A 19,174-nucleotide genomic window follows, 5' to 3' on the forward strand; every position below is an offset into this window, starting at 1 on the left:
CCCAGTGATAGCATAGTGTGAGTGGTGAAGAGTTGTGTAGCACAGCCAGAAGAGGACTTGCCTCCCCTCAGAGCCTGGTTCCTCTCAAGGTTTCTTCCTAGGTTCTGGCCTGTCTAGGGAGTTTTTCCTAGCCATCGTGCCTCTACACCTGCATTGCTTGCTGTTTGGGGTTTTAGGCTGTGTTTCTGTACAGCACTTTGAGATATCAGCTGATGTAAGAAGGACTTTATCAATTTGATTTGGAGTTGTGTAGTTCGTTTCCCAGAAAAGCTCTGAGCCTCTGATGTTCTCGTCCTCTTCTACACAGAAGTCATAACTGGAGGGAGGCCTCACCTGGTTCCAGCTCCCCTGCAGGATCCTGACAGAAAATAAAACCGATTCACTCTTCTCTAAAGGTGTATTACTAATTGCGTAGGCTGTGGTTGGTTTCCCAAAATGACAGTTGGACCTGGAAAGGCCAGCTATGAAAGTCTGCTAACAGCCTCTAACTGTAACCAGATGTACATGTTTCTCTAACCAGGAAGCTAACAGCCTGGGGTCACAACAAATTAAAACTTTACATTAAGATGACCAAAGGGAAAATATCTCCAATGACTCATTTATTGTTTAAACATGATAACACACCGACTCATTCATCAGACTGTAAAATCGTTCAAACACTTGTTATCCAGGGGCCTAACAGACTGTGATACTGGTCCACTCATCTCATCACCTCTGAATCAGAGTCCATTTCGGTTCCACTAACAGACAGTGATACTGGTCCACTCATCTCATCACCTCTGAATCAGAGTCCATTTCAGTTCCACTAACAGACTGTGATACTGGTCCACTCATCTCATCACCTCTGAATCAGAGTCCATTTCGGTTCCACTAACAGACAGTGATACTGGTCCACTCATCTCATCACCTCTGAATCAGAGTCCATTTCGGTTCCACTAACAGGCTCAAATCAAAAGTCTCCTGTGACGGGGAAGAGATTCTGTCGGTGAAATTAATGAAGTGGCAGGGGGTTGAAGTAGTTAGGTAGGCCGACTATGGCCTGGTGGTACTTGTACCCTTCAGATTGTATTACAGACCAAATTAAGACACTGGCAGGTTGACTTTCTGGACAGAATTTAATCAAACGCCTTTGAAAATAATCCCAAACTCTACAGTCGAATACCCTACTCACAAATTCATGACCGTGTAGTATTTGAGAATGGAAATCTCTCTATGGAATTTCTGAACATTAAATCCAGACCTTTATTTTGGATTAAGTCACACTGCCATAAGGTAAAACGTGGAATTCCCTTCACAAAACTTCACCTTTCAAAATATTTGCTAGATTGTTTTATACTTTTTATTTGAAAGATAATACATGTGTGTATATATATATATAATACAAAAAGGTTTTAAAGCTAAAAGGGGGGACTTTAAAAAGCCAAAGAAGATGAGATGAAAAAGTCCAAGCGTAATGCATCATCATGATTCAGTGTACCAGGTATAAACGTACAGTAGGTGACCTATAACAGTATTGGATACCTCACCACCCCATTGAACAGGGCTTAACTAATACAATTACATCATTAGGAGGTCAAATTAAATAAAACATTGAGATTTTAAATCTCAAAAGAAACCAAATTATTAAAACCCAAAATAGCACTAAGTAAATATAATGTAACCTCTGGTGAAAGTATACCTTTATTTATTGTACATTAAAACTATTATTCTTGGGAGATTATGTAAAAAAAAATGTTTAAGTGTTTAGGGCAATTAGATGTTCATTCACATCTTTCTCCTGAAGTTCATCTGTGGAGAGAGAGAGCATGTTTTATTAGAGAGAAGAGAGGAACACCCTGGATAATCACCCAGACACCTAAGTGAATAGCAGGTCTGCATTGATGAAATGAGCCGCCTGTCAAAATGCAGGAAGTAGTGCTCCCAAACGGCATGTTATTACACGGTCCTGCAGACAGTCAGGTGTAATGTAGCAAACAGGAAGTAGTGCTCCCAAACGGCATGTTATTACACGGTCCTGCAGACAGTCAGGTGTAATGTAGCAAACAGGAAGTAGTGCTCCCAAACAGCATGTTATTACAGTCCTGCAGACAGTCAGGTGTAATGTAGCAAACAGGAAGTAGTGCTCCCAAACAGCATGTTATTACAGTCCTGCAGACAGTCAGGTGTAATGTAGCAAACAGGAAGTAGTGCTCCCAAACGGCATGTTATTACACCTGACTGTCTGCAGGACTAAATGTAGCAAACAGGGAATTTAGAACACACGTCACCACAAACTAACACCGTAACCCCAAGGGATGATCCGGTGATATGAATAATACCAGCACCCCCCCAGACACCCCCTGCAGCACAGCCCAGTGTTAACAAAGCAGCTGAGTGAAACAGAAATGATAGAAAACCTGCTCAGATGAATGGGCTTTCCAACCAACACCTCAGGTTCCTAAACACACACCGTACCGCTGTAGTTAGACACATGGTCTGATATGGGGTGGGGGGGTCAAACAGCATGTCCAATGTGGCTAGAAATCATCTCCTACGCATATGATCATATGCCGCTTGTCTGGAGAAAGGAAGTGGGTCTCACCTTGCGTGCGCTGGTGGGGTTCTTTGGAGACTTGCTGCTGTTGGTCCGTGGGGACTTCCTCTGTGCCTTCCCTCCCGGCTGAGGGGACTTCACACTCCCGGCTCCACTGCGGGGAGACTTCCTATCTCCGGACTGCGGGACACGGGAGCTTTTGTTCCCTGGGGATTTACGGGTGGAGCTGCGAATCTTACTCATGCCTCTCTGTAGGAAGCCGCTCTTGGAAGCTGCCTTACGAGGCGTGTTGTCAATGGAGAACACCGTGGACTGTCTCCGCTCAGCCTAACAGAGAGGATGGGTGGATATTTTAGGCCTACTGTTTGGAGTATGCTAACAACCATTGCTGCTAAGAAAACAAACCACATGTTATAGTCCAGAGGAAGAGAGAGACTCACAGGGCTAAGAGGCTGGCGGTTGTTGGATGAGCTGAAACGACCTCCTTTAGGGGTGAGAGGGCGCGGGAAACAGCTAGTTGCCATCCTCTTAGCCTGACAAAAGAGAATTCAGTAAATGTAGAATTAAACAAACAGGTTAATGATTGAACCCCCACATTAACATCTACATCCTCACCTCCCCTCCACCCTCACCTCAGGTGTGTCTGGTTCCTGGTCTTTGGCTGAGCGTTTGAGTGACAGGTTGCTCCCCCTGAGGTTGTGCGTGTTCTGGTTGTTCAGGGTGCTGCTGGCTTTAGGTTTGGGGGGCATCAGTGAGAGGCGGTGAGAGCCGTAGGCTGGCCTGGTGGCCGTGGTGCTGTCGGCCGGTCCTGGGTGGAGTGAGAGCCGGTGGGATGACAGAGACTCCTGAATCTGTCCGGGCATCACAGAGGCTCTACGGATGGTCTCCGTGGGGTCACCCATGCGCAGGTCATCGTCGGTGAACTCAAAGGACGGTCCCAGGCTGGGCTGCAAGGGGGAGGAGGTAGGGTTTGGAGATTGGATGATTACAAGCAAAACATCTTTTTGAGAAAGTGACAGATGGCTAGATGGAGAGTGAGTAACAGTGTACCCTGGACTCCAGAGGATAGCTGCTCTTTAGGTGAGGCAGACAGGACTGGTTTCTGGCCTGCAGCTCAGCGATGCGTAGCCAGTCATCAGCAGCATGGTCAGGCTCATTCTCTGCCCCCACACAGAACTGGCCCGTACCTACACAACGTGCAGAACAGAAACATACTGTAGTACAAACTCTGGGCCAATCAACCTCTTGGTGCCTCCTTGAACATGTGGAAGGCAATGTGTCACCGGCTAAGGACAAGGGGCTCGTTGTAGAATGTGTGTAAACGGTTCGTACTCTGTGGCGCTGCAACGTGGACGGTGCTTCGACGGTAACCAGGGAGACTGAGGAGCTGATCGCTCAAGGCAACGGCAGGTTTTCCTGGTGTGTGGAAGATCTCCATGGAGACAGGTCGTGCAGTGTGTGTTCTTCCGGTGATGTTGGGATGGGAGTGGACGGAGGCCAGGCTGTAGAACGTCTCGTTGTCACTATCCTCTCCTGCTCCTCTGCGACCAGGGGTCGTCTGTATGGGGGAGAGAGGAGAAGTCAACCATCCCACTCACTCTGCTGCAATTCAGTCTTCCTCAGCAGGTCAACCAACCTAAAAGACCGCTAGATGCGGGTTGAAAACCAAAAGGTGATACAGGGTGCTTCCAAGAATGTAGCGAGAGAGAAGTGAACGTGAGCGCGAGAGAGAGGTGAGCGAGAGAGAGAGAAGTGAGTGAGGTGAGCGAGAGAGAGAGAGGAGTGAGGTGAGCGAGAGAGAGAGAGAAGTGAGAGTGAGGTGAGAGAGAGTGAGGTGAGCGAGAGGTGAGAGAAGTGAGAGTGAGGTGAGCGAGAGAGAGAGAAGTGAGAGTGAGGTGAGCGAGAGAACGTGCAGTGAGAGGTGTCCCAGTGCTCCCTCCACCTTGCTCATGGTGATGTTGATGACCTGGGTGGTCCTTCGGCGTCTAGCTGAGGAGGTGGGTGGTCTCTTCCTGGCTGAGTCCAGAGCCAGCTCTCCCAGAGATGTGATGCTGCTCTGCAGCCGGCGCTCAGTACTGGTCCTGGGGAGAATAACCCTGATGAACTTCTTTATAGTAGCAGTTAAACTAGTGGTGCCCAACACACGTTCTAAACCTACCTGTTGATCTGACGGTTATTCATGGGGGTGAAGTAGAGGGTCTCCAGTGAATCCCCTCCCAGAGCACGACGTTTAGCAGCTACGCGCTCCGAGCTACGCACCAGGGGAGTACTGGACTCGTCAGGCTCCATTGGCCTCCTACAGGGCAGGGAGAGAGGGAGATGTATACCAGTCACCTAGCTGCAAGTCAAGCTCAGAGGAGATGGTGACGGAAGAGAAGGTGAGTTACGTGGTAGTGTTGAGGGAGTCGTCCAGGCTCAGGTCCAGGCTGTCGCCGCTGGTCTCCTGGTGAGTCTGGCTCTGGGGGACTTTCAGGTAGACACTCTCTCTACCCCCTCTCATCTTCTCAATCCTGCCTGGTCCCCTCTCAGGTCGAACCTGGCTCTGCTCCCGAAGGTGACGATCAGCAAACGCAAGCTGTAAAAAACACACAAATAAATGTCAGTTTCATGTCAATATGAAGCTGACATCCTGTATGATAGAATGCATAATATAACCTGATTGAGAGGTATACCTGTGCTTCCAAAGTGTTGATCTTGGAGCCGAGGCTCTTCTCTTTGCTCCTGGCCTTCTCCAGCTCCTTCTGCAGCAGCTTCATCTCTGTGGTAACTGCGTTGACCTCATGCTCTCTGACCTCTAGGCTGCGCTGCAGCTCCGTCACCTGCTCCTGAGACTCCACAAGCTGCTGCTTCTTCCCCGAGTAGTGGCTCTTGGCCTTCTCAACCTGGGAACAAAAATATAACCACACCTCAACCTCCAAGACACACCTGAATAATTCTATCCACTGCTAGGGTGAGGTGTGTGTTAGCTCAGAGATGTGTTATGTGGTTGTGTGTTTACTGGTCAGACTCACCTGTGTTTTGTAGTGTTCCACTACCTCAGTGTTGGCAGCAAGTTGTTCCCGTAGATGTCTGACCTGCTTCTCCCACTCTGTTCCCTCCATCTGTTCTCTCAGCAAGGCCAATTCCTCCTGCAGTACAGCCTCCAGCCTCTGGGCGGCACTACATTTCATCTCCAGGACCTGGTTACCCTCAGTCAGCCTCTCCTTCTCCAGGAGCAGGGCATCCAGCTGTTGTCTCTGGCCACTTTCTGTGCTCTCTGCCTGGGCTCGCAGCTCAGCCATGCTCCCTTCCAGCTCGCTCTGGTTCTGCTCTGCCTGGAGGGCCCGGGTTAACAGAGCCTCCTTCTCTTGCTGGAGCACAGAGAACTGCTCCATCAACTCCTTCTCCACCTGGCCTGCTGCCTGCCCTTCCTCCTTCTGCCTGGCTAGATCCTCCCTCAGGACAGCCTCCTGGTGCTCCAGGCTCTGCTGGTGGAGGGACACCTCCCCTCTCAGTATCTCCTTGGCCTCCCTCTCCTGGAGGACTGTGGCCTGCACCTCCTGCAGCAGTCCCTTCTGTAGGGAGTTTTCCTCCTGCTGCTTGGCCAGCTGCACCTGTAAGGCAGTGTGCTCCTCTCTCAGGGGGCCCTCGCTCTGCACCTCCTCCAGACGGCTGACATGTGTGGAGATCTCCTGGCGGAGTTGTGTAGCTTCCTGTCTCAGGGTGCTGAGCTCCAAGTCCTTAGCTGCTTGGAGGGCCACCATCTTCAGAGTGGCCTCCTCTCTGGCTCTCTCCTCCTTCACAGTCAGCTCTTTCAGGGCCTCCTGCTGCTCCTCCAGGCTCTGTTCTAAGGACTGAGCTCGCTGCTGCTGGTGGATTAACTCCTCTCTCAGCTCCTCCTGTTGCCTGGCCAGCTCCTCTCTCAGTGCCTCCACTGACTCCTTCTCCAAGTGGGCCTCCTGCAGCACCTCCTTCTGAAGGGAGATCTCCTGCTCTCTCTTAGCTAGCTGCTCCTGTAAGGCAGTGGCCTCCTCTCTCAGAGTGCTGAGCTGCAGGTCTTTAGCTGTAGCCAGAGACGACACTACCTCCAGCTGAGCCTGTAGGGCCTCCATCTTCACAGTTGTCTCCTCGCTTGCGTTTCCCTCCTGCTCCTCCCTCCCCCTCTGCACCTCCTCCAGACGGCTGACATGTGTGGAGATCTCCTGGCGGAGTTGTGTAGCCTCCTGTCTCAGGGTGCTGAGCTCCAAGTCCTTTGCTGCTTGGAGGGCCACCATCTTCAGAGTGGCCTCCTCTCTGGCTCTCTCCTCCTTCACGGTCAGCTCTTTCAGGGCCTCCTGCTGCTCCTCCAGGCTCTGTTCTAAGGACTGAGCTCTCTGCTGCTGGTGGATTAACTCCTCCTGTTGCCTGGCCAGCTCCTCTCTAAGTGCCTCCACTGACTCCTTCTCTATGTGGGCCTCCTGCAGCACTTCCTTCTGAAGGGAGATCTCCTGCTCCCTCTTAGCTAGCTGCTGCTGTAAGGTAGTGGCCTTCTCTGTCAGAGTGCTGAGCTGCAGGTCTTTAGCTGCTTGAAGGGCCTCCATCTTCAGAGTGGCCTCCTCTGTGCTCTTCGCCTCCTGCTCCCTCAGGGCAGCCTCCTGGTGCTCCAGGCTCTGCTGGAGCTCTGCAGCTCTCTGCTGGTGGAGGGTCACCTCCCCTCTCAGAGCATCTACCGCCTCCTCCTGGAGAGCTGCAGCCTGGGCCTCCTGCAAGACCTTCTGTAGGGAGCTGTCCTCCTGCTGCTGGACAAGCTGCTCCTTCAGCTCCCTAAGGGCCTCCTGCTTCTCCTCCAGGCTCTGCTGGAGCTCTGCAGCTCTCTGCTGGTGGAGGGATACCTCGCTCCTCAGTTCCTCCTGCTCCTTGGCCAGCTCCTCCTGTAAGGCTCTGTGCTCCTCGCTCAACAGGCTCTCCATCCGAATCTTCTCTGACTGCACGTCCTTTAGATCAACTGCCCGTTTGGCGTTCTCCTGGGAGAGTAGAGAGGCCTCCTCTCTCAGAGTGCTGAGCTGCAGGTCTTTAGCTGCAGCCAGAGACAACACTACCTCCAGCTGAGCCTGTAGGGCCGCCATCTTCACAGTTGTCTCCTCGCTTGCGTTTCCCTCCTGCTCCTCCTTCCCCCTCTGCACCTCCTCCAGATGGTTGACATGTGTGGAGATCTCCTGGCGGAGTTGTGTAGCCTCCTGTCTCAGGGTGCTGAGCTCCAAGTCCTTAGCTGCTTGGAGGGCCACCATCTTCAGAGTGGCCTCCTCTCTGGCTCTCTCCTCCTTCACAGTCAGCTCTTTCAGGGCCTCCTGCTGCTCCTCCAGGCTCTGTTCTAAGGACTGAGCTCGCTGCTGCTGGTGGATTAACTCCTCTCTCAGCTCCTCCTGTTGCCTGGCCAGCTCCTCTCTCAGTGCCTCCACTGACTCCTTCTCCATGTGGGCCTCCTGCAGCACCTCCTTCTGACGGGAGATCTCCTGCTCTCTCTTAGCTAGCTGCTCCTGTAAGGCAGTGGCCTCCTCTCTCAGAGTGCTGAGCTGCAGGTCTTTAGCTGTAGCCAGAGAAGACACTACCTCCAGCTGAGCCTGTAGGGCCTCCATCTTCACAGTGGCCTCCTCTCTGGTGCTCTCAGTCTGCTCCTTTAACACTCTCATAGCAACCTCCTGCACCTCCAGGCTCTGCTGGAGCACTGAAGCTCTCTGCTGATGAAGGGACACCTCCCCTCTCAGCTCCTCCTGCTGCCTGGCTAGCTCCTCCTTCCCCCTCTGCACGACCTCCAGATGGCTGACATGTGTAGAGATCTCCTGGCGGAGTCGAGTGGCCTCCAGTCTGGCGCTATCCTCCTGCTGCCTCAGCTCTTCCACCCGTGTTCCTCTGTGCTCCAGGTCCTGCTCCAGCCTCTCACACTCCTGTCTCTTCCTATCATTGTCCTGGATGGCTGAGTCCAGCTGCTGCTGTAGGGCTGACACGCTCTCCTCCAGTTCCATACGTTTAGACTCCTGTTCCCTAGCCAACTGCCTCGCCTCCTCAACTGACAGGGCCTCCGCGGCACGCCTCCTCTCCACCTCCTCCTGCTGCGAGATGACTTCCTCCTTGAGTGAGGTCAGTTCTTCCTGTCGTCTCTGGGAGGCCAGAGAGGTGGTGGACTGTAGCTCCTCCTCCAGCCTCCGGAGGCTCTCCTCCTTCTCCCTGAGAGACGACTCCTTCTCCCTGAGAGCTGCCGAGGTCTCCTCATTCCTCTCCTGGACCTCTTCGACCTGCTCCTTCACTATCCGCAGCTGCTCCAGCTGGGCAGTGTGCTCTTCTCTCAGGGCCTCCATGTTTTTGCCCTCCTGACACAACTCCTTCAGCAGAGAGATCTGGTCCATCAGGCCAGCGAGCCGCTCTCTCATGTTATTGATTTCATTCTCCTGAGCGGCAAGCTCCTCCCGTAGCTCCTCCTGCTGTAAGCGGTACTCCTCTTGTTGCATGGCTAGCTGCTCCTCCCTGGCCCTCACCTCCTCTCTCAGGCTGCTGAGCTCCAGGTCTTTGGCTTCAGCGAGGGACGAGGCAGTGGCTCTCTCTGTCTTGAGGGTCTCTATGTTCTCTGTGGACTGGAGGAGGAGACACTCCTTCTCCCTCTGAGCCTCCTCCAGCTGGGCCATCTGTTCCCCCAGGCTCCTCAGCTCCTCCTGGAGTCGAGAGAGCTCCTCCCTCACCGCTTCCTTCTCCCTGTGGGCTTCGGACTGCGCCTCCTTTTCTAGGGAGATCTCCTCTTGCTGCCTAGCCAATTGTTCCTGCAGAGCAGTGTGCTCCTGCCTCAGGCTGCAGAGGTTCGTAGCATGTGTAGTTATCTCCTGGTGCAGTCGAGTGGCCTCCTCTCTAACGGCCTCTTCCTGCTCCTTCAGCTCTTTTAACACCTTCTCAGCTGCAGCCATCTCCTCCTGTAGGACCTCCCTCTGTAGAGCGCTCTCCTGCTGCTGCTTGGTAAGCTGCTTCTCCCTGACCTGCACCTCCTCCTCAGCCCTCCTCAGAGAATCACCCATGGTGTCCACGTGGCTGGTCAGCTCCTGGATCTCCTCTCTGGCCTTCCTCTCCTGCCACTCCATAGCCAGGTTCAGCTCCCCTCTCTGAATGCACTCCTGCTGCACCTCCTGCTCCCTTTGTTGTACAGTCTGGGTAAGGCTGGCCACCTCAGCAGTCAGGGTGTGGAGCTGGGCAGTCAGGGACTCCCTCTCCTCCTTGGAGGCCAGCTCCAAAGCCTCTCTGTCAACCCGCAGAGCACTCAGGGCTTCCTGGAGCTCAGTCACCAGGACCTGCAGTCTCTGGCTCTCTGCCTGTAGCGAGGCCCTCTCCTGGGCATGCAGGGTGGCAGCCTGCTCCTTCTCCCCCTTCAGACGGGCGATGGTGCACTCACACTCTGCGTGCCTGAGGGTGGCATCAGCCAGCTCCTGTTTCAGCTGCTCCCACTGTGGGGGGTAAACAAGGAAGGATGTGTGGTTAAAAACACACTGAAACTAAAAGTTGGATGTAATGTCACCCTTGAACATTGTAACAATTGATCCAGCTTTAAGTATCTGGGTAAATGCTAACCTCCAAGATAGGGCCCATAACCTCTCCTTTTTCCTGCATTTTGGCTTTACTCAGCTCGTCCTCTAGAGAGGAGATCTTGCTCTGCAGGATCAGCATCTGTTCATTCAGACACTCCTAACAGACAGAAAGAAGAATGAAGAGAACATAAAAAGAACAAGCACAAATTGAGATATTCTGGGCCTCTAGTCATAAAGAGTCTCCCGAGTGCTGAACTAGAAGCAGGCCCCCTCTGTCCAAGTCATTCTTAGTCATTGTGTTGTAAAAAGGCAAAACTGATCAAAGATCAGCACTCCTACTCAGACGCTTTATGAATATGGGACCTGTTCTATAGGCCTCACCTTCTGAGCAGTGGCCCGGTTGAGTTCAGCCTGAAGGTGGCAGTGTCTGCTGCTCCACTCCCCCTGAGCAGAGTCCTGGGCTTCAGTCAGCCTATCCACCTCAGCCTCAGCACTCGCCAACCGAGCAATCACTTCACGCATCTGACACACACAAATGAGACAGTTGTCCGTTAGTAAATCACTATAGGCTGTGTATGGTTTAAATGACTTGATTTCAAAAGGTTAAACTGCAGCCATTTTTATCTCAATATCAAACCTTTTCTGGGTAAAAATGTAGTACCTTAATGTTATTATTTTTTCTATTAAAATTGTCAAAAAATAAACCAAAATAGCTCATTAGCAAAGAGCAATTTCTCAAGCAATCATTTTTCTAGGACTGTCTGGGAGTGGTCTGAGTGAGGGGTCTAATTGGATGAGCTTAATAGGGAGGGATAAGCAACCTGAAAACTTGCTGTTATTGGCAGAGGTTTTGAAACTCTGTTGTTATTGGTCCATTAACTTTTACCATCTGGTGAGGTCACCAATCAGGCCAAAACTCCATCCCACCAAAACAGGCTGGAATTCCAGCCCGTCTTATCAAACAGCTCTCACACTAAAAGGGTATTATAAGTTTCACAACCTCAGTGTGGGGGGGAAATGTTTTTATTATATATATATATAAAAACAGAGGGAAAATCAAATGTTTTCCTGCACTGGGCCTTGAAGGAAGCGTGTACAAGGAGAGTCCTTCACCTGGGCAGAAAGGGTGCCATTCTCCTCTGTCAGGTTATCCACCTTCCGTTCCATCTGAGATGAGTTAGTCTTTAACGCCTGGCACTCCTTCAGCACCTCATGGAGACGGGTGCGCAGCCTAATAGAGAGAGAACGCAGTTACACACACACACCTAGCATTACCTCAGCACGACCTTGACCCTCCTCTCTCTCTCTCTCCCTTCCTACCCCTCGTTCTTGCTGTGCAGTTCTTGTAGCTCATCCCGGGGCTCCTGCTCCTGCTCAGCCTGTTCCCGCAGCAGCTTCTCAATACGGTGCTGCAACTGACAGATCTGACTCTCTACAGGAGGGTGAAAGAGCAGTGTTAGGTTCTACATATCAGAGTAAGAAATGTACGGGCACTATGAAAGCTCCAACCAGGTTTAATCACCCATTGCTCGCAGTCAGCGTTCCAATAACCGTTACCATCTGGTGTAAACCCTCGACTATATCATTGAATATTTCAATAGGATACCTGATAATTAACCATATCCCAAGTTCAGCCAGAACTCATCAGCAGGAACAGTAAGAATCCAGAGGAAGTCGTGGAGAAACAGCAGGTACAGCCTTATTAAAAATTCAGAGAGAGCCAGGTAGGTAGGTACCTCTCTGGGTGAGGGTGGCGGCGCTGGTGGTCAGGTCTTTCTCCAGCTCATCCCTCATGTCTCTCTCCTGACGCAGCTGCCTCTGCAGCTTCTTCAGCTGGAACTGAGGAGTGTTCATCACATCCTGCAGGGGAGAACTGCACAGGCGGGTGGGAGAAAACAGGAAAAGGCACCGGTTACTCACACAGATCAGTGTTCCCACCCAGCGTACAGATCATTAGTCCAGCGAGCAAACATCAGCTGTTCTAGACTAGTAACTCACTAGGGCCGTAGCTAGGATACCATAGGTGGGATACTAGAAGAGGAACGAGTGAGCACTAACAGAGGAGACATGGAGGGACAGAGTAATACCTGACAGACGAGGACGCAACAGTTTGTAGGTCCAGAAACTGAACCGAACCGATCTTCTTTCTGCGCCGGAAAACCGGGGACTCCTCATCGTTGAACAAGGAGGATGAGGAGGTACTGGAGATGTCACTGTTGAAACTAAACAGGGCTGAGAGAGAAAGAGTATGCGTGTTTCTGTACTGCAACCATAAAGGTGAATTGTTGAACGTAACCTGAAACATGTGAGTGAAGGCTTACGCTTCTTCCTTAGATATTTCTCCAAGTTCTCACTCAAGTAGAGGCTATTCTCATTGTCCAAAACAAAGCGGAGCATGGAGGCAAGCTCAACCTTAGGGAGGAAAAACAGAAGTTAGTCACATAAGTGCACTGCTATCCGACAACAAGAAAAATTTAAGTTCATGGTATGCCACTAAGAGCACAAGGACCCTCCTACCTCAAACTTGTATTCCAGTTGGTTCAGGTCAACATGGTTGTTGATCACACTATGGTAGTACAGGAGAACAAGCACCTGAGAACAACATGTATAAAAACAGGCCACCCAGGGGATCTGGGTTAGAGGTGGGTTGGATCATTAACTCACTTCAGCATATTTCATAGTCTATACTGTATATTCTTACAGTGTATACATTTCCAAACATTACTATTTGATTTATTTTTATACTACATAATTATTTTTGATAAATGTTGAGGAGAGCATGCAATTAAGTATTTCACTGTATCATTTACACCCTGTATTCTATATTTATAAACTTTGCTTTGAGAGAGAGTTGGGGCAAGTGTAGAGCTGAACACAATGCAATGCTGAACACAATGTATACTTTGACTCGAGATCACATTTGGTCAGTGAATAAAACCCCAGTTGTATGAACCTGATACCTTGGATAACTCCACCTCCAGGTTTAGGCCATTGCTGATGTTGTCCCAGGAGATGAGAGCTCCCCGTTCTGTGCTGCACCTACAATCACCTGGAAAAACACAACGGCAGGACTATTAACCATGTGTCTGTGGGGGAAAACTACACCCCCCCATGACTAGTTAGTGTGACTCACCTTGCAGGAAGTCAGAGACCACTTTCAGCCTCTCCTGGATAGGCTGGTCCAAATAGGACTTAGCGGGCTCTTCCTTTCTCCTGTCAGAATCACAAACGTCAATGATCAACACAAGAAGCAAACTACCAAGTCAGCGGAATCCAGACGAGCACAAATATCTACGGTTCTAAGCTATTACGGAACATTGTTTTTACTCACAGTTTATAGACGAGCTTCAACAACAAAACGCCATCCTGTAAATCGTTGATGCTCCGCACCGGGAGGTCCACATTCAGGTGGTTAACCTAGTGACGAAAAAAAAAATGTATTCAATTTAGCAAGGCATACAAAACTAAGTACTTAGAGCTTATATTGGTTACGACCACAGAAAACAAAGCAGACTTACCCATTCCAACAGTGCATGCTCTTTATCAAGGTGAAGCACCATCTTTGCTGCTCACTAGACAATGGAAAACAGACAGACATTAGTATCAATCACTCCACTGTGTGGAAGAAAGAAGAACGCTCAGTCTAAGAAGCTTGCTTGCTATCATAAGTTATCAGCAACTCTAACTACACTACGTGACCAAAAGTATGTGGACACCTGCACGGGAAACATCTCATTCCAAAATCATGGCATTAATATTATGGAGTTGGTCCCCCCTTGGCTACCATAACAGCCGCCACTCTTCTGGGAAGATTTTCCACTAGATGTTGGAACATCGCTGCAGGGACTTGCTTACATTCAGCCACAAGAGCATTAGTGAAGTCGGCCACTGATGTTGGGTGATTATGACTGGCTCGCAGTGTTCGATGGAGTTGAGGTCAGTGTTCTGTGAAGGCCAGTAAAGTTCTTCCACACCGATCGACAAACCATTTCTGTATGGACCTCGCTTTGTGCACGGGGGCGTTGTCATGCTGAAACAGGAAAAGGCCTTGTCCAAACTGTTGCCAAAAGTTGGAAGCACAGAATCATCAAGAATGTCATTGTAGGCTGTAGCGTTAAGATTTCCATTTACTGGAACTAAGGGGCCTAGCCCGAAACATTAAAAAAACAGCCCCAGACCATTAGTCCTCCTCCACCAAACTTTAGTTGGCACTCTGCATTGGGGCAGGTAGCATTCTCCTGGTATCCACCAAACACAGATTCATCCATCGGACTGCCAGATGGTGAAGCGTGATTCATCACTCCAGAGAACTCTTTTCCACTGCTCCAGAGTCCAATGGCGGCGAGCTTTACACCACTCCAGGCTACGCTTGGCATTGCGATCTTCGGCTTTTGTGCAGCTGCTCAGCCATGGAAGCCCATTTCATGAAGCTCGCGACGAACAGTTCTTGTTCTGACCTTGCTTCCAGAGGCAGTTTGTAACTCATTAGTGCATGTTGCAAACGAGGACAATTGACTTTGATGTGCTACGAGCTTCAGCACTCACGTTCTGTGAGCTTGTGTGGCCTACCACTTCGCAGCTGAGCCATTGTTGCTCCCAGATGTTTCCACGTCATAATAACAGCACTTACAATTGACTGGGCAGCTCCAGCAGGGCAGACATTTGAAGAACTTACTAGTTGGAAATGGTGCATCCTATGAGGGTGCCACATTGAGCGGTTCAGTAAAGCCATTCTACTGCCAATGTTAATCTATGGAAATTACAGGCTGTGTGCTGAAATAGCCGAATCCTCTCATTTGAAGGTGTCAACATACATTTGTATACTGTATATAGTGTAGCTATTTAGTTAACGTTACTAGCTACCTAAATATAAAGTAACTTGTTACTTAGAGAAATGAATCTCAAAAATATATCTGGGTAATAGCTAACGTTAGCTAGCTACTCGACAGCTATAAATGGTACTTAAAGAAAGGAATTTCTGGCTACTACCTAACGGCTAACGAGCTAACGTTACTCCCAGTGCTAACGTTAGCTACTAGCTAACAGTCAGTGAGACTAGCAAACTAAACGTTACAGTAGCTTATTAATTAAACAACTATTAACGAGTAGAAGTATGTCTTACCTTTGCAATTAGCTAGCTATTGGTAGAAAACATTTATAAATTCCGTCTCGAAAATACCAAAATCTAGGTAGCACCCGCTTACCAAAATAACTTTGTGTATCGAACACCAGGTCTACTTTTGAAGTGCTAAGAAGTATACTCTTTCAAATTTCGGCGCTGGTGATTATCAAGCCTTCCTATTGGAGGCATTCAGAGCTGCAAGACGCCAATTGGTTATTTGTGCAGAACTCGCCATTTTGTGAGCGAATAAAAATTGACTGTAGTTTTCAGTTCATCATTTCTTATGAATAAAACATTAATAGTAATTATTCAAACGTATACACTATTCTATTGTAAGGGAACATTTCTGAACATTATTCAATGGGTTTTCTGCAACAATGTACAATTTAATAAATAAAATAAATACGTTTAATTAAATATTTAAACTACAATTCCCACATTCCGAAGACTCGTCTCCTTGGAAACCGACTGTTGTAGTGTAGTTCTCGCTCATTGTGATGAAAATACAAACAAGTGTCTTGCACATGATAGCTAGCGAGCTGTGTGTGTGGGTTTTTAGGGGTAAAATAGCTCAATTATGTTTAATTCATTGTAGGCAGAAAACTAGTTATAGAAATCTAGCTATGTCATTTTTATTTTGTATGCCTTGAACAGAGATGAAGTCAAGTGAATAGACGTTGTTTGAGTTGTAGCTAACTTAGCAGGAACGTTAACGTTAGCATGGACAAAATAGCTAGGCTAAGTGCAAAGATGATACAGTAATCCTCTTTTCAATTAGCTGGATTCATTTAAATATTATTTTTATTATCATACAGGTTAGCCAAAAGGCTGTAAAATGTATGGCGCTCCTGTGGATTTATCATTCAAATGCCTCAGCTCAATGACAGGTAAACCAGCAGGTTCTTTCACATGACTATTAATGCGGATGAAGGAAAGGATTCCACTATTGAGATGCAATTCAGAGCGTTGTACTTCTTCCTCAACACTTTTTTACCAGTGGAGGTTGCTGAGAGGAGGACGGCTCATATTAATGGCTGGAATGGAGTCAATGGAATGGTATCAACCACATGGAAACCACGTCTTTGTTTGAGACTCTTCCATTGACTCCATTCCAGCTATTATTATGAGCCGTCCTCCCCTCAGCAGCCTCCACTGCTCTCTACCCTCTTGTGCCTGTGTCTCAATAGTCGTGGCTTCCTTTCCTATTCTCAATGCCACCTCTAAGTTCTCTCACACAACTTCTCTCTCAGACGCTCTGACGGAGGAGCCAAATCAGGGCTTGCGGCCACTGAAGCGAAATGCAGAGAAGAAGTTCTGCAGCCGCTCGCTGCGTCTCAACAACAACATCATCACAGACTTGAGTGGCTTCAATGATATGGTCTCAGCCTTCCTCTCAGAGCCCTCACAGCTCGCCTGGGTCGACCTGTCCTTCAACGACATCTCACACATAGACCCAGTGAGTTGAGTCCACGTAGTCACGTACATACAGTGGCTCTGGTCAAAAGTAGTGCACTATATAGGGGATATTGTGTAATTCGAGACAAGTCTACTGTCTCCCTGAACAGCCACAGCCTGGCAGGGGGGTCAAATGAAGGGCTCTAGTACATTAGCAGTGATCACTCCAAACCCTGTGTGTGTGTGAACTTTGTGTCCCAGGTCCTGGTGGAGCTGAAGGAACTGCGGGTGTTGTATCTCCATGGTAACAGCATCTGTAACCTTTCAGAGGTGGATAAGCTGGGCGCCCTGCCCTTCCTACATACACTCACCCTGCACGGCAACACCATGGAGAATGAGGGGAGCAACAGGTACACACACACTTAGCATCACAGGAATTAAATGAGAAAGGTGAGGACAGCTGCTAAACCTACACATGCACACAGTAAACTCATCCACACACACATACGCAAACACAGGCCGGCACCAATGTGCCTCCCATTAGCCCCAGATGGGGGGGTGGGATGGGTTACAGGGGTTGTTTATTCCACTCATACTCTTAGTGTGATCTCAATGTGCTGTCTGAATGCTGTCTGTTCACAGAGGGCTATGTGGCTCTGAGCCCTGTGTGTAATAGGTGCTGGGTTAGAGTTGCAGCTGTGTAGCATTCTGACTGGTGCATCAAATGAGCAGAGATATCCTGTTACACACCAGCTCTCTGCCTGTCTGCATAGCAACACGGCCAAATCCTACGGAGTTTTGAGCATTCTCCCTCTCTGCTCAGTGCTAAATGACTACTGGTTTACAGTGTATGTATGTGTTCAGCCCTGGAGCCTTATGGTAAAAAAAAACCTGAAGTTTGTGTACCTGGACAAACACCCAGTTATAAGAACCCCTCTGTGTGTGTGTGTGTGTGTGTAGGGGGTATGTGATTGCGGCTCTGCCTCACTTGAAGAAGTTGGACTTCAGTGCTGTTACACGGCAGGAGCGAATCATGGCCCAAGTCTGGCATTGCCCTGGGAACCTTGGCAAAAACACCAGGAAGAACCAGGACAACTGACCTGTCACCACAGAAACGGAGCGAAGGGGGGACACAATCGTCATGCCAACCAACCAAAAGGTTCCAGAACAACAGGCTTACATCAGGAGGCCTTATGACTGAAGCATCATGTAAAAGTACAATATGAATCTACTCATCAGAAACTCTGTCTGGTGTCTGTCTTAGAGTTGGGGGGGAGGAATAGTACATCTACAGTAGATGTGATTTCTGCTTAATTAGGATATTCCTGACCTTTTTGCCACCTTGACCTATATAATTATTAAACTGGAACAGAGGCCACCCAGGCTAAAGGTATAGAGTCCTCTCAATCAAACTGTCCAATATGCACCTTTGTACACTGAACAAAAATATAACGCAACATGCAACAATTTCAAAGATTTTAGTTACAGTTCATATAAGGAAATCAGTCAATTTTAATAATTCACTAAGCCCTAAATCTATGGATTTCACATGACTGGGAATACAGATCCCTTACAAAAAAGGGTAGGGGCGTGAATCACAAAACCAGTCAGTATCTGGTGTGACCACCCTTTGCTTAATGCAGCGGGACACATCTCCTTCGCATAGAGCTGATCAGGCTGTTGATTGTGGCCTGTGGAATGTTGCTGGATATTGGCGGGAACTGGAACACGCTGTCGTACATGTCGATCCAGAGCATCCCAAACATGCTCAATGGGTGACATGTCTGGTGAGTATGCAGCCCATGGGAGAACTGGGACATTTTCAGCCTCCAGGAGTTGTGTAAAGATTCTTGTGACATGGAACCGTGGATTATCATGATAAAACGTGATGGCGGCGGATGAATGGCACGACAATGTGCTTGAGGATCTCGTCACTGTATCTCTGTGCATTCAAATCACCATCAATAAAATTCTATCGTATTCATTGTCCGTAGCTTATGCCTGCATATACCATAACCACACCGCCACCATGGGACACTCTGTTCACAATGTTGACATCAGCAAACCGCTCATCCACACAATGCTATACACGCTGTCTGCCATCTGCCCGGTACAGTTGAAGCCAGGATTCATCCGTGAAGAGCACACTTCTCCAGCATTCCATTGGCCGTCAAAGGTGAGCATTTGCCCACTACAGTTACAACGCCGAACTGCAGTCAGGTCACGACCCTGGTGAGGACGACGAGCACGCAGATTAACTTCCCTGAGATGATTTCTGACAGTTTGTGCAAACCCACATTTTCATCAGCCCTCCGAGTGGCTGGTCTTATACGATCCCACAGGTGAAGTAGCCGGATGTGGTGGTCCTGGACTGGCGTGGTTACATGTGGTATGCGGTCGTGAGGCAGGTGGACGTACTGCCAAATTCTCTAAAACGACATTGCGCCTTATGGTAGAGAAGTAAACAATCAATCATCAGGCAATTGCCCTAGTGGATGCTCCTGAAGCATGCTAATTGCACTCTCCCTCAAAACATCTGTGGCATTGTGTTGTACGACAAAACTGCACATTTTAGAGTGGCCTTTTATTGTCCCCAGCACA

General features: G+C 49.1%; 2 protein-coding genes across 8 annotated transcripts; one reads left to right on the forward strand and one right to left on the reverse strand.

Annotated features, from left to right (window-relative positions):
- Positions 1-586: 586 nt before the first annotated feature.
- numa1 (nuclear mitotic apparatus protein 1) lies at positions 587-15,350 on the reverse strand. Of its 6 annotated transcripts, XM_042297626.1 has the most exons (26): positions 15,179-15,348; positions 13,575-13,628; positions 13,388-13,473; positions 13,190-13,269; positions 13,017-13,105; positions 12,574-12,648; positions 12,378-12,468; positions 12,144-12,288; positions 11,793-11,929; positions 11,377-11,488; positions 11,170-11,287; positions 10,438-10,578; positions 10,100-10,213; positions 7,849-9,975; positions 5,545-6,855; positions 5,206-5,415; positions 4,921-5,108; positions 4,692-4,829; positions 4,476-4,614; positions 3,866-4,091; positions 3,584-3,720; positions 3,166-3,480; positions 2,974-3,066; positions 2,582-2,860; positions 2,397-2,437; positions 587-1,788 (listed from the first exon to the last, which is right to left on the reverse strand). In XM_042297626.1, the coding sequence occupies exons 2-26, from the start codon at positions 13,614-13,616 to the stop codon at positions 1,785-1,787; spliced, it is 6,438 nt and encodes a 2,145-aa protein (XP_042153560.1). In that variant the 5' UTR covers positions 13,617-13,628; positions 15,179-15,348; the 3' UTR covers positions 587-1,784. The 6 variants fall into 6 exon arrangements, with proteins under 6 accessions (XP_042153560.1, XP_042153557.1, XP_042153559.1 ...); XM_042297623.1 differs by having other exon boundaries at positions 4,476-4,608; positions 5,545-9,975; positions 15,179-15,350; XM_042297625.1 differs by having other exon boundaries at positions 4,500-4,614; positions 5,545-9,975; positions 15,179-15,350.
- A 304-nt stretch (positions 15,351-15,654) lies between these two features.
- lrrc51 (leucine rich repeat containing 51) lies at positions 15,655-17,956 on the forward strand. Of its 2 annotated transcripts, XM_024445583.2 has the most exons (5): positions 15,655-15,739; positions 15,994-16,065; positions 16,429-16,634; positions 16,835-16,983; positions 17,534-17,956. In XM_024445583.2, exons 2-5 carry the CDS (start codon positions 16,014-16,016, stop codon positions 17,670-17,672), a joined length of 546 nt encoding a protein of 181 aa, XP_024301351.1. In that variant the 5' UTR covers positions 15,655-15,739; positions 15,994-16,013; the 3' UTR covers positions 17,673-17,956. The 2 variants fall into 2 exon arrangements, with proteins under 2 accessions (XP_024301351.1, XP_024301352.1); XM_024445584.1 differs by lacking the exon at positions 15,655-15,739 and having other exon boundaries at positions 15,746-16,065.
- Positions 17,957-19,174: the final 1,218 nt, after the last annotated feature.

This window comes from Oncorhynchus tshawytscha, linkage group LG14 (assembly GCF_018296145.1).
Source record: "Oncorhynchus tshawytscha isolate Ot180627B linkage group LG14, Otsh_v2.0, whole genome shotgun sequence".
NCBI classification, from domain to species: Eukaryota; Metazoa; Chordata; class Actinopteri; order Salmoniformes; family Salmonidae; genus Oncorhynchus; species Oncorhynchus tshawytscha.

Excerpts from the sequence above, each read along its gene's own strand:
- numa1 (XM_042297621.1), bottom strand. The coding sequence starts at position 13,616 with ATGGTGCTTCACCTTGATAAAGAGCATGCACTGTTGGAATGG. Across the intron at positions 12,469-12,573 it reads AACTGGAATACAAGTTTGAG|GTTGAGCTTGCCTCCATGCT; the intron begins GTAGGAGGGTCC and ends TTCCTCCCTAAG. Across the intron at positions 11,489-11,792 it reads CGCCACCCTCACCCAGAGAG|AGAGTCAGATCTGTCAGTTG; the intron begins GTACCTACCTAC and ends ACCCTCCTGTAG.
- lrrc51 (XM_024445583.2), top strand. The coding sequence starts at position 16,014 with ATGTATGGCGCTCCTGTGGATTTATCATTCAAATGCCTCAGCTCAATG. Across the intron at positions 16,066-16,428 it reads ATGCCTCAGCTCAATGACAG|ACGCTCTGACGGAGGAGCCA; the intron begins GTAAACCAGCAG and ends CTTCTCTCTCAG. Across the intron at positions 16,984-17,533 it reads GAGAATGAGGGGAGCAACAG|GGGGTATGTGATTGCGGCTC; the intron begins GTACACACACAC and ends GTGTGTGTGTAG.